The sequence below is a fragment of the Rana temporaria genome, chromosome 11 (genome assembly GCF_905171775.1).
Source record: "Rana temporaria chromosome 11, aRanTem1.1, whole genome shotgun sequence".
Lineage (NCBI taxonomy): Eukaryota > Metazoa > Chordata > Amphibia > Anura > Ranidae > Rana > Rana temporaria.
The window spans coordinates 114,559,390-114,572,778 of record NC_053499.1 but is presented as its reverse complement, the minus strand read 5'-3'; the positions used below and the strand labels follow the sequence as shown (position 1 = coordinate 114,572,778).

Below are 13,389 nucleotides of genomic sequence, written 5' to 3'. Positions count from 1 at the left end.
AAAACCATACATTTTAAAGCACATTTGAATAGTGTATTATATATAGATAATACAGATATGAAAGATGAAAGCACATAGGGCTTTATATATATATATATATATATATATATATATATATATATATATATATATATATATATATATATATTTAAACGCAAATTCCAGTTAAAAGTTGTAAAAGTGGTGAATCATCAAGGGGGATCACCCCAGGAACTCAGAACGTGGGGGGGGGGCATCCTTCAGCAGAAAGAATACACTAAGGTAAGGGGGTGGGTTACTGATATAAGGGGGAAACCTTTATATCAGTGCCCCCTTACATTATCGTATTCACTTCCCCCTTACATCAGTGACCCCCCCTCAGACTGGCCTAACGGCGCTGTCACTGACCTCCTCTCAGGTGCACCGTGCAGGGCTTAGTCAGTCGGCTCCAGCTCGGTGGCTCTAGTTTTATCCTATATAGTCTCCTTTCCGCAGTCCACACACAGTGTCACCATTTTTTAAGACATGCCATATCTTACCCCCTCAAACTTTGTGGTGCACCTCCAGACCAGCTATTATAAAAGTATATTTATTCTACACTTCTGCATGCATCATCCTTTTTATCACATCCATTATATAAGTCAGGGTAAGTACGGGACATGCCCTGGTGACTCCCACTGTGCGTATGAAGAACAAGATCTCTCACTGCTTGTCTAAAATGTAAATGGATCATTTTAGTGATTAGTTCAAATGTTATGTGTTCAGATAGGAGAAGGTTGAGCATTACGTTTTTGTTAACATTAGGTGTGCTACAGATAACTAACTTTTCTCTGTGCTGCATCAAGAACAAATGTAACGCATTTAAATAGTGGATACAATTCTTATTTTTGGCCTGTGAATATGGATTTGTAAGGATTGAATGTATTTTTATTATTCTATGGATTTTTTATCATGGGATTCTGGATGCAGATAAGGTAAACCAATTACATTTTATCATTCAACAGACTTTGGAAAACATTACCTTGTAGTCCTAGCTGCTGATTTGGATACAGACTAAAATTTATTGGAGGCTGGCCAACAGTTGCTGAAAAGTGGCGAGGTTCACAAAGATTGCTGTAATTTGCTGAAAAATCATTGAACTGTTTACTGTAACCGTGACCCATGGTACTTGCAATACTGTTGGGTGCAGCACATGTTGACTGTTCTGATGTAAAGGGATGCATTTGCTTCTTGTACTTCTCCTATAGAAAAAACATAAAAATAACAGTTTAAAAAAAAGGTATGAATGACTTAAAAGGCACAATAGAAAAGACCATAAAAACTCCATTATAGTACTCACACATTCTCCCCAATATACCCAACTATGAACGCTGACTATAAAATTATGGTTTGGTAATGGTGCTTTTATACAGATTTCTGCTCTAATTATTACAGCTATACTGTATATCAATAATATTTACTGACCATACACCAATAAGAAGCAAACCTGGCACCTATATGTACCAGGCCAAATTTTATTTCCGGAGCTGAGCTGTAGCAATCTATAAAATGGCAGGTAATACAAGATTCTATATACTAAGCCTAATGCCGCGTACACACGGTAGGGATTTCCAATGGAAAAAGTCAGACAGAATTTTTTCATCGGATATTCCGACTGTGTGTATTCCCCATCTGACTTTTTCCAACGGAAATTCCGACGGACTTCGAAAGAGAACATGTTCTCTTTTTTTTAGACAGAAAAAAATTATATCGGAAATTCCATTTGTCTGTATGGAATTCCGACAGAGAAAAAAACACGCATGCTCGGAAACAATTCGACGCATGCTCGGAAGCATTGAACTTCATTTTTCTCGGCTCGTGTTGTACGTCACCGTGTTTTGGACGGTCGGAATTTGGTGTGACAGTGTGTATGCAAGACAGCTTGAATGGAATATAGTCAGAAAAATCCATCTGAGTTTATCCCAACGGAAATTCCGATCGTGTGTACAAGGCATTAGGTGCAATAGAGAGATGACTGAGGGGCTATTTGCTAAGGATCTAATTTGGTAACACTGGAGAAAGGTGTCGCTTGGAAGTTGGATGGGGACAACCAACTGTTCCTGAACATTTTGTAAATGCAGGCAGCTGTAAGAGATCTTAGATACTTTTGGGCTGCTGCCCCCAATCTTGTGCTAGAGAGTCAGCTGTGTGTTTTTTTAAAGGAGACATTGTCTGGTGTCCTGAAAAGCTTAGTCTATCTATCTGATTCCTTGTGAAGGGACTCTGCTCTTAGTGCTCTAGATTGAGAAGTCTGCATTTAACTGTTTCCACTACAAAGCTAAGTCCAAAGTTGGCTATAAACAAGAACTTCTACTTCAGAAATTAAGAAAGGAGTTTATTGTCCTCAATCTGTACATAGTTCTGTTTTTAGACTAGCCCGATCAATTCCCTCAATCCTAGTTACTACAAAAGTAAAAACTACAAAAAGAACACCCCTACATTGGTTATTGAGGAAAAGAGTGACTGTGTTCATGTGTCTAGCTGTGGGACAATCTGGGGAAGAACCTGGGCAAATTTACAGCGGTTTCTGCAGGAGTAAGCACTTCACTGAATTCTGTAAACAACATGCTCCTTTCAGCTCTGCATCTGAAAGGATCAGTAGTAAGAAGAGCCGGCAAAAGGATATAATGCTAAATGTAAAAACAAAATAGGAAAGACGACAGCTGCGCTAAAGAAAGAATTATATAGGAAAAAATAAATTGCCACTATATGGATAAAGTGCACATATAAATAATAATAAGATAGCAATGACTGAACATTACTAAATCAAAAAATGAGTGTCACACGTGAATAAATTAATACAATGAAAACCAAGTGTGATGAAAGAAAGTCGAAAAAATGAACTAGCCATAAATAGAAATCTACAGTCCATAAAAATAAGTTCCCCAAACGGTGGATGTAAATCATGAAAGTGTCTGAAGTAATAAAGATCCAGTGCACGACCGCTGACATCCAGATAAGTGAAGAAAGAAAACCACCACTATAGGTAATAGCAGCCTCTTACCAGATGGTATTGATCTCTGGTTAGGAGATCAAACTCGCTTAGAGTTGGTAATAACACCACAGCTTTCCACCAGGGTTGTCCTCCACACAGCCGTTCACATCCAGTAATTACACCGATATGTCAGGAAAAGAGAACTCGCATAGTGTAAAATCCAGGGGGTGTTTATTAAAGTATAAAAGATTGCACTTACAATGTTGTAGACATCAAAACGCATGTAAAAACATCGAGCCGGCCGGCTCCTCGATATGCCTGCCCGTCTTCCGGGTTCAGCTGGTAACACGGTGACGTCAGAACGTCGCCTGCCCAACGTTTAATCGCAAAGAGGACGTGGTCATGGGATAACGGGCGGCGCAACCCAATGTTGCGTGATGACATAACTAATGGTTAATTGATCTATGGGAGATAAATAAAAAAGAGCTAAAAGGAAAGCAGGAAAAGTAGCCAATCCGCTGACCAACACAAGACTAAGACAATATTAAAAAAGTCTTAGCAATGATATCAAACATGAAAAAGTTAAAAAAAAAAAAATGCTGATCAAAACATATTGCGAATATATGTCTATACCAAACCAAGCAGAGAAATTCAAAAAAAGATAGAAAATTCCTGTATGGTAAAAGGTGTGGTAAATTCATATTGAAATTAATATAACTGGCCACCTGGGACTCACATCGAGTTCACAAATGTGACTCACAGCAAGGTTATGAGATCAGTTAGTCTATTTAAGCGGTGGTCAGATCGCCGCCCGTTATCCCGTGACCACGTCCTCTTTGCAACGAAACGTTGGGCAGGCGACGTTCTGACGTCACCGCGTTACCAGCTGAACCCGGAAGACGGGCAGGCATATCGAGGAGCCGGCCGGCCGGCTCGATGTTTTTTACATGTGTTTTGATGTCTACAACATTGTAAGTGCAATCTTTTATACTTTAATAAACACCCCCTGGATTTTACACTATGCGAGTTCTCTTTTCCTGACATATCGGTGTAATTACTGGATGTGAACGGCTGTGTGGAGGACAACCCTGGTGGAAATCTGTGGTGTTATTACCAACTCTAAGCGAGTTTGATCTCCTAACCAGAGATCAATACCATCTGGTAAGAGGCTGCTATTACCTATGGTGGTGGTTTTCTTTCTTCACTTGTCTGGGTGTCAGCGGTCGTGCACTGGATCTTTATTACTTCAGACACTTTCATGATTTACATCCAGTGTTTGGGGAACTTATTTTTATGGACTGTAGATTTCTATTCATGGCTAGTTCATTTTTTGGACTTGCTTTTATCACACTTGGTTTTCATTGTTTTCATTTATTCACGTGTGACACTAATTTTTTGATTTAGTAATGTTCAGTCATTGCTATCTTATTAATATTTATATGTGCACTTTATCCATATAGTGGCAATTTATTTTTTCCTATACAATTCTTTCTTCAGTGCAGCTGCCGTCTTTCCTATTTTGTTGTTTGTGTAATATAACACTGTTTAGCTGCTGCTGGTCATCTTTGAATGAGCGCAATATTTTTTTCATTACTAAATGTAAAAACAAGATTAGAGATCCACCTGCTGGCTCTGAGGTAAAAAAAACAATAAAATATGTAGAAAAAAATATATACATTCTCTTTAATGTAGATGGGTACACTAAGTTGATTGATTATATATATATATATATATATTGTAATGCTTCATTCCCCAGATTTAGGTTTTGCTTAGAAAATGTACAAGCATTCCACATAATAGTTCTCATAGTTCTATCTGATCAAAAGTAAAACACATAGTATAATTTATCTTCAGCTATCCCAGTATAATAATAACAGTAAATTAAACCTGTTTTCTCCTGAAGCTGTCAGACTTTGCAGTTAGTAGAGACAGCTCTTGCTCAATCCTTTTGAAATCCCTTAGCAAATCCTGATTCCTTCTATGGGCATCACTTTGTCTCTGACAGATACATTGTAGTTGATTTTGTAGTTGTACTTCTTTTTTCCTGTACAACAACACAACATTAATGGATACATAAACTTGCTTAGTTAGTGTGAACTCAGTACAGTGACAAAATACCTTTATAGTACCCTGTGCATGTCCCTATATTGCTTAGTATGTGTCTCACACTACTCATTCCTTTTTTTTTTGTAAAATAAGCGCATGCAATTAAGTGACCAATATTAACCACTTATTCACTCAACATTTGTCGGATAAAGATAAGTGAAGATTTTGTAATCCACACCAATGTCACACATTTTAATATTTACAGGATTACATTTTGTTTGTAAATATCCTAATGAATTTAGTCTTTCCACATTTGCAATGAACAATTTGAGATGCAAGTGAGTTTTTGTGGTGGTACTATCTGCTGTAAAATGTCTTTCCACGTGGCATACTGGAAGGTAGGGAGCCTCAAGCCTTGACAAGAGAAGTTCAGACCACTGGTTAACGTAGCAGTGCCAAGACTACATTGGATCATGGCTTGGGTGACCTGGAAGGGGGCAGTCCAGGTACGATTTGATACTGCTAATTTTTAAGTTTGGTACTACATTTTTAGATGATAGGAGAACAATAGCAAAGAAGATGCCCTACAGCATTCCTGATGTTATAATGTCTGTGAATTATTTTGAAGAGCCAGCAATTTGCTAGATTAGAAGTCTAAGTACTGAGATCTAAGCAGCTCAGATTGCAGGAAGGTGCTAGCACATATGTGTTCGGCAATTCATAAAGTGTAGATGTGAAGAAATACCTTCTAATGGACATTGACATTGGGTAACAGAACTCAGAGGGGTACTGAGAGGGCTGTAGAGTAACATGGGGGTGACTGCTGGCTCTCACCTCAACTTGAAACACGGAAGATTAGGTGATACCACCAAAGTCTTTAAAATCTTGCACCAAGTGAATTGGTCTGTTCTAAGGCCAGTTTAAACTTCTCTACCAAGAGCATATGAGCCAGAATGGCTAACAAATTAAGGGGGAATTCATGAAGCTATGGTATGTTAGGTATACTCCTTGCAGTTGAAAAATAATGTCATCCCATGTCCCAGTCATTCAGCTATTTAGAGCAGTATTAAACCCAAAACTAAAACATTTATATATTGCAGCTGACCAGCCATTAGATTTGTTGGCTGTATCAGTTTTTTTTTCTTATGCCCCGTACACACGTACGGGTTTCCCGGCTGACTTTTTACCGCCGGGAAACCTGAGGGAAAAGCCAAGAACCGGCTCGACAGCTTTTTCCCCCTACACACGGCTGGTTTTCCTGGAAGGAAAACTACCATAAGAACTTTGGCCTGGAAACCCGGCAGTGTGATTGCTCCACTGCAGTGTTTCCCACAGGAAAACTGCTGGGAAAAAGACCGCCGGGAATCGCGGCAGGAAAAAAGAGAACATGTTCTCATTTTTCCCGCCGGGATTTCCGGAGGTTTTTCTGTCGGGAAACCTGCCATGGAGCATACACACGGCCAGTTTTCCCGGCCAAAACCTGTCATATCAGATTTCCCGACGGGAAAACTGGTCGTGTGTACGAGGCATTAGGTTTTTTTCCCCTCTATTTTCACCTATTTTCACACCTCATGTATTTATTGTGTCCCCATTCTGGATAAGGAGCAGAGGGGGTACTTTTGGACGACATCTTTAAAGGTGTAATTACTGCGTTGTCTGTATAAAATAGGTGAATATAGAAGATGTAATATGAATAAAACATCAAAGTGAAATAGTGCTGCAACTTAGGCCTCATTCACATGACTGCCGCTCAGCCACTCACTGTATCACTCGGCCCCGTCCCTCGGCGCGCCACGTCACTGTATGTGATTGACAGCAGCGCCAGCCAATGGCTGCGCTGCTCTCAATCCATCTGCTCTAGCCAATCAGCGGCCAGGCTGAGCGGCGAAGAGGATCGCGGGACCACGTGCGGGACTTTCGAGGGGTCAGGTAAGTATAAGGGGGGCTCGGGGGCTTGGCAGTATCAGATGTTTTTTCACCTTAATGCATAGATTGCATTAAGGTTAAAAAAAAACATTTTCCTTTACAACTCCTTTAAGGCTGGGTTCACATGTGAGCACGCAACGGCTCACAGCAGGAGTCCGTTGTGTCCTGGTACACTGTTTCAGGTCCGATTTCAGCCCGAATTTTTGGCAGAATTTGGACCCGAAACTGACCAAAAGACGCACAGGGCTCCTGTGCAAATCACGCCAGAGCCGCTGCGGAGATGTGTGAACCGGCTTCATAGAGAGCTGGTCACAATCTCCTGCTGTGCAAATTGGATGCGGGGAAACCCACATCCAATTCACACTAGTCTGAACGCAGCCTTAATGTTTGTCTTGTCTCTGTAGCTGATAAATTCTGCCGGAGAGCCTGTTCTTTTGAAACACAACAGACTTACTAGCTGGATCACTAGATGAAGATAGAAGAAAGAATACCTAAAAAGAAAATGAATGCCACCATAACATCTAAAAAATAGTAGCCTGCATTACAATAAATGTTTGCTTTTGGGTTTAATACTGCTTTAATAACATCTGGTATATTTTCTTCTTTTCAAAGAAAAAAAATATAAGACTATAAAAATATAAGCCATATGTATTTCCTTAATATATTTTAAATCTTAAATTTAATTTAAACATCCATGCTTTTCATTTGACTACATGCGTGAGACGATTGTAGCTGTATTAGTGCACTTGCAACAAAAACAATTGAGTACCATCACTGATATTTTTTTTTATTTGCACTAACATTCAGATTTTCGGGACAAACTTCCTACTGTTTGGACCTTAGAAAAGCCTTTGGACCCTGAAAGCGTGTCCTGAAAATCTCAATGTTAGTGCAAATAAGAAAGGTATCATGGATAGCAGTGAATTGTTTTTATATGAAAAGAAAGATCTATGATAAGCCTACTACAGACTAATGCATAAAAAAAAAGTGAATTCCTGTTCTACAGACATCAGAGTATGTAAAAACAAATCTTCTCAAAATAAAAGGAAACCCCACCTTTGAGAGTTGTTATTGGAATAGGCGTACCGTTTGAGCGGTTCTTCTTCACTTAAAAACGAAAATTAAACCTTTGGCTAGAGTTCTACTTTAAGTGAATATTGACAACTTAATGCTAAGTTTTGTGTTCAACATAATAGGTGGCATGTTGTTCACTGCCTTGTAGTAGAATCAGTAGTAAATCTACCCATCTATGGACAGTATCAGTATGATGTAATTAATTCTTATAATTACTCTTACCTCATCTGCTCCTGCCTTCTTAGGACCTGTTGTGAACGTGATAGGATGATCTGATTTTGAGATATTGGAAATAGTGAAGCGAATGATCTGCCTGTTTCCATTGATGCATATGTTTCTGGCTTCTGCTTATCGTTTGTTCTCTTCCTTCTACCATGCAATGTGTAGTTACAAATCTCTAAGAATCTCTTAGCTTCAGGAGGATTAAGACTTTGTTAAATCTTGTCATCTTCCTTCTGTTCCTGTCACTCTAAGGGCAAACATAAGTACATTACACAGACCAACACATTTAAAGAAAAAAGTGGAAAACATCCCAGGGATTGGACATGACTCAGAATATCATCGCCACCCTAGTGTTGTAGATTAATTAAAGTGATTGAAATATCTCATGATGATGCAGATGTCACATTTGAATGTACCATACAAATGGCTACTACAAGCTCCACATATAGAAATTCTGATGACAGGATGAATTTGTGCTGCCAGGCAAGAACAGGAAAAAGAGCTGTTGAGTGCAGCTCAAGTATTTATAGTTATTCAGGTACAAGGATTGGTGACTAGGGAGGAATAAACCACTGGTCATAAATCAGTATTAAACCCAAAAGCAAACATTTATTATAATGCAGCTTACGAATCCTTAGATGTGATGGGTGAATTTAGTTTCTTTTTTTCAGCTTCCTTTCTTTTATTTTTGATCTAGTGATCCAGTCAGTAAAGCCTCGTACACACAACCGAGTTTCTCGGCAAAAACCAGCAAGAAACTTGTGTACACTTTTCGATGAGGAAACTGTCGAGGATCTCCAAAAAGAGAGCATGTCTTCTTTTTCCTCAACGGGAATGGGGAAATTTGGCTCGCCGAGATCCTCGACAGCCTAACAAGGAACTCGACAAGCAAAACGATGTGTTTCGCCCGTCGAGTTTCTCGGTCGTGTGTACGAGGCTTAAGTGTTTTTTCCAAAAAAACAAGCTCTCTTCCAGATGTATCAGTTTACAGGGAAGATACAAACCATTTACCATTGTGTAAATGGCGTACAGGGAATTTATCAACCTATGCCAGCACACTTGTATGCGGCACAATTTACTGTAACTACAGATGAACGGGAAACGCTCCAGACTTTACAAAGCCATTGATACTTAAGCTTATCAAGCCAGTTGCCACCTACCAAGCTGGAAAAATAAAAGAAAGGAGGGTGAATGGCAAGTGTATGCTTGTGCCACATCCAGTAGATGAGAAAAGAAAAAGGGGGGTTCCCCTGGGTGGACTTTTAAGGCACTAATAATATTTCAAAATATACAGGATATTCAGAGTAAAAAAGGTTTTATTCACAATTGTACATATTCATCAAAAAATGTTTAAATATTAAATTAAAATACAGAGTTCCAAAGATTGTCACCATATAGGTAAATACAAGAAGAAAAACCTTCTTTACACTCGACGCGTTTCGGGAAAACCTTCTTCAGGGATGTGTAGAGAAGGACAATTAGTTCATCTGGAGCGTAAGAATACATATAGTTAATTACATGCATTTATAGCATTATTAAATATATACAAAAAGTTTTTATGTAATATATATATATATACACATGTAATTGTTCACTTACGTATTATAAAGGATGATGAATATTTCATTGGATACGTTTTAAAAGAATTGAAAATATACAGCACGCTGGGTTCAAGCAATGGGGTTGCCAGTCAAAAAAGGTATCAGGATGTACAATTAATGCAAGTTTTGGATGTTCATCCCGTTAGGGAGAAATTATTCCAAAGATCAAGATACCGGTGGATCAGCCAGAAGGGATATACTGGGACTGGATTGGAGGTCCCTAAAATTATATAAGATAATAAATACCAATGCTAGATTGTACCCAAATAAGGCTAAATAGTACATATTATATAGATAGAGTAATAATTTGCTAAAATAGCAGTTTATATGTTAATGAAAGGTTATATGTATATGTACCTGATTATATGAGATCCGCAGAAAACCTAATAATGTCCGCTGTCAAAGAGTACACTGAATAGCTACAGGGATAGAAAAAGGTATGACATTACTATAGGGATTTATCTAGCCTTAATTTTAGCACATTTTAGCAAATTATTACTCTATCTATATAATATGTACTATTTAGCCTTATTTGGGTACAATCTATCATTGGTATTTATTATCTTATATAATTTTAGGGACCTCCATAATACGTAAGTGAACAATTACATGTGTATATATATATATATATATATATATATATATATATATATATATTACATAAAAACTTTTTGTATATATTTAATAATGCTATAAATGCATGTAATTAACTCTCGCTCCAGATGAACTAATTGTCCATCTCTACACACCCCTGAAGAAGGTTTTCCCAAAACGCGTCGGGTGTAAAGAAGGTTCTTCTTCTTGTATTTACCTATATGGTGACAATCTTTGGAACTCTGTATTTTAATTTAATAGTTAAACATTTTTTGATGAATATGTACAATTGTGAATAAAACCTTTTTTACTCTCAATATCCTGTATATTTTAAAATATTATTAGTGCCTTAAAAGTCCACCCAGGGGAACCCCCCTTTTTCTTTTCTAAGCTGGAAAAATAATATACCATATAGACAGTTCTGTAGATTACGCTGTAATTGTTCCACTCAACTACGATGGCAGACTACAATGAGCAAAGCCAAATATTGATTCAAAAGTTCTGTAACGCATTGAGTTCCATCACTACAGCAAAGAATAGGTATCGGCAACAATATCTGTTGAACAAAGGGTCAGCTGCATCCATAAAAAAATGAGATTAATGACAGGGGTCCTCTTTTCATTACACAGTTCAATGTTAGCTAACATTAGCCGGACATCATCCGCCCCGACCCCCCCCCCCCCTCGGTTTGGTTTGCAGCAGAACATGTGAACAGGCAAAAAGTTTGTTCGAAAGCGCGAACACCATGAAAGTCTATGGGACACGAATGTGAAAAATCAAAAGTGCTCATTTTAAAGGCTTATATGCAAGTTATTGTACATGTATCAATGATAAAAGTTTTAAAAACAAAAGATTTTTCGGGAGCAGTGATTTTATAAAAAAAATGCTTAACCACTTCCATACCAGGCACTTACGCACCTTTCCGCCCAAGCCAATTTTCAGCTTTCAGCACTGTCGCACTTTGAATGGCAATTGCGCGGTCATGCTACACTGTACCCAAACAAAATTGGCGTTCTTTTTTCCCCACAAATAGAGCTTTGTTTTGGTGGTATTTGATCACCTCTGCGATTATTTTTTTTGCGCAACAACTAAAAAAAGACTGAAAATTTTGAAAAAAAATTACGTTTTTATTTTTTTCTGTTAATTTTTTTGTAAATACGTTTTCTCTTTCAATTACGGGCACTGATATGGCGGCACTGATGGGCACCGATGAGATGGCACTGATGGACATCGATGAGGTAGTACTGATGGGCACAGATGAGGTGGCACTGATTGGCGACGCTGGTATGCGGCACTGATGGGCACTCATAGGCGGCACTGATGGGCACACATAGGCGGCACTGATGGGCACACATAGGCGGCACTGAAGGGCACTGATGGGCGGCACTGATGGGCACCTCACTGTCAGACGCGAGTGAGGAAGAGCCATCAACGGCTCTTCCTGTTTACATGATTGGACACGGCTGATCACGTGGTAAAGAGCCTCCTCCTCCGGAGGCTCTTTACCGAGATCGGAGATGCAGGGTGTCAGAGTGACACCCCGCATCACTGATCGCGCGCGCGGCATGAAATCCTGCAGGACGTCCATGGACGTCCAGTCAGGATTTCAGAACCACTTCCCGGACGTAAATCCCCTATGGACCGGGCGGGAAGTGGTTAAAGTGAAACAATAAAAATTAAATATTCCTTTAAATATTGTGCCTGGGGGGTGTCTATAGTATGCCTGTAAAGTGGCGCAGTTTTCCTGTGTTTAGAACAATACCACAGCAAAATGACATTTCTAAAGGAAAAAAAATGCTTGCGGATGTAATGTATGGGTCCCAGCAATATAGATAAAAAAACATTGACCCTTCGGGTCTGGTATGGATAGTAAGGGGAAATAAAAAAAATGCCGTGGGGGTCCCCCAGGCACTATATACTCTGAACAGCAGTATATATACTATACGACCTGCCCTATATACTCTGCAGAAAATTGGGCCTTAGGTGTTGGTGGTACCAGGACACTGTAAGCCCTCACAGTTACTCTTAGTGGGCGCAGGAACGGGCCCTGCTGTGAAATATTAGATCAAGAATTGTGATTAAAAGCCTAAGCTTTTGTGACTAAGCACAGATCGCAGTGCGAAACGCGTAGGATGTATTCCACCCTTTGCTGTTATTTGTAGTGCATTTTCCATCATATTTTTTTTAAATAAAGACAACCTAAGGGTTATTTTGGAAGTGCGGCTGTCCATCCCTTTAGCTTCTACATTTTGCCTCGTGCATTGCCACTCTTGGCCTCCTGAGCAGCTATTGATTGTCCAGCAGACCCACCTGGAGCAGTAATTTTTCTTTCCTAAGAATTGTGATTACATGCCGCTATTTAACAGGGGCAGAAAAATTGGGCCTTTGGTGGTGGTGGTGCCACAACACTGTAAGCCCTCACAGTTACTCTTGGTGGGTGCAGGAGCAGGCCCTGCTGTGAAATATTATATCAAGAATTGTAATTACATGCCCCCGTTAAACAGGGGCAAAAAAAAAAATTGGGCCTTGGTGGTGGTGGTGGTGCTCTAAACCAAAAATATTGTTAGAAGCTAGCATCACCAAGATTGAGGAGGAATAGGATAGTAACTCAGCATAGGCAGTCTTCCAGGGATCCCACATCCATAGAAAATTCAATTGGTTACATCAGCATCAGGCGCTTGATAGCTGCTGATCCAAGACTGATTAATTTTTATGAATGTGAGCCTATCAACGGAGTCTGTGGACAGGGACACTCTATGACCTGTTACAAATCCTCCAGCAGCACTGAATGTGTGTTCAGAAAGAACGCTGGATGCAGGACAAGCCAGTAGCTCAATTGCATATTGAGCTAGTTCTGGCCAGTGGTCCATCCTCAAGACCCAGTAACCCAGTGGATGCTCTATTGCAAAGGTCTCCGAGTCTGCTCTTGCCCCTAAATTGTCCTGCACCATGTAATGCAGACGCTGGCGATGG

The 13,389-nt window shown here is 39.4% G+C and overlaps 1 protein-coding gene across 1 annotated transcript in view; it reads right to left on the bottom strand.

The window, feature by feature from the left end:
- LOC120917519 (probable ATP-dependent helicase PF08_0048) overlaps positions 1-8,855 on the bottom strand; it is a 74,386-nt gene extending 65,531 nt beyond the window's left edge. The window contains exons 1-3 of the mRNA XM_040328869.1: positions 8,222-8,855; positions 4,841-4,997; positions 1,001-1,220 (exon numbers count right to left, since the gene is read on the bottom strand). Coding sequence (XP_040184803.1) covers positions 1,001-1,220; positions 4,841-4,997; positions 8,222-8,322 — 478 coding nt within the window. The 5' untranslated portion in view covers positions 8,323-8,855. The remainder of the gene's footprint in view (positions 1-1,000; positions 1,221-4,840; positions 4,998-8,221) is intronic.
- Positions 8,856-13,389: the final 4,534 nt, after the last annotated feature.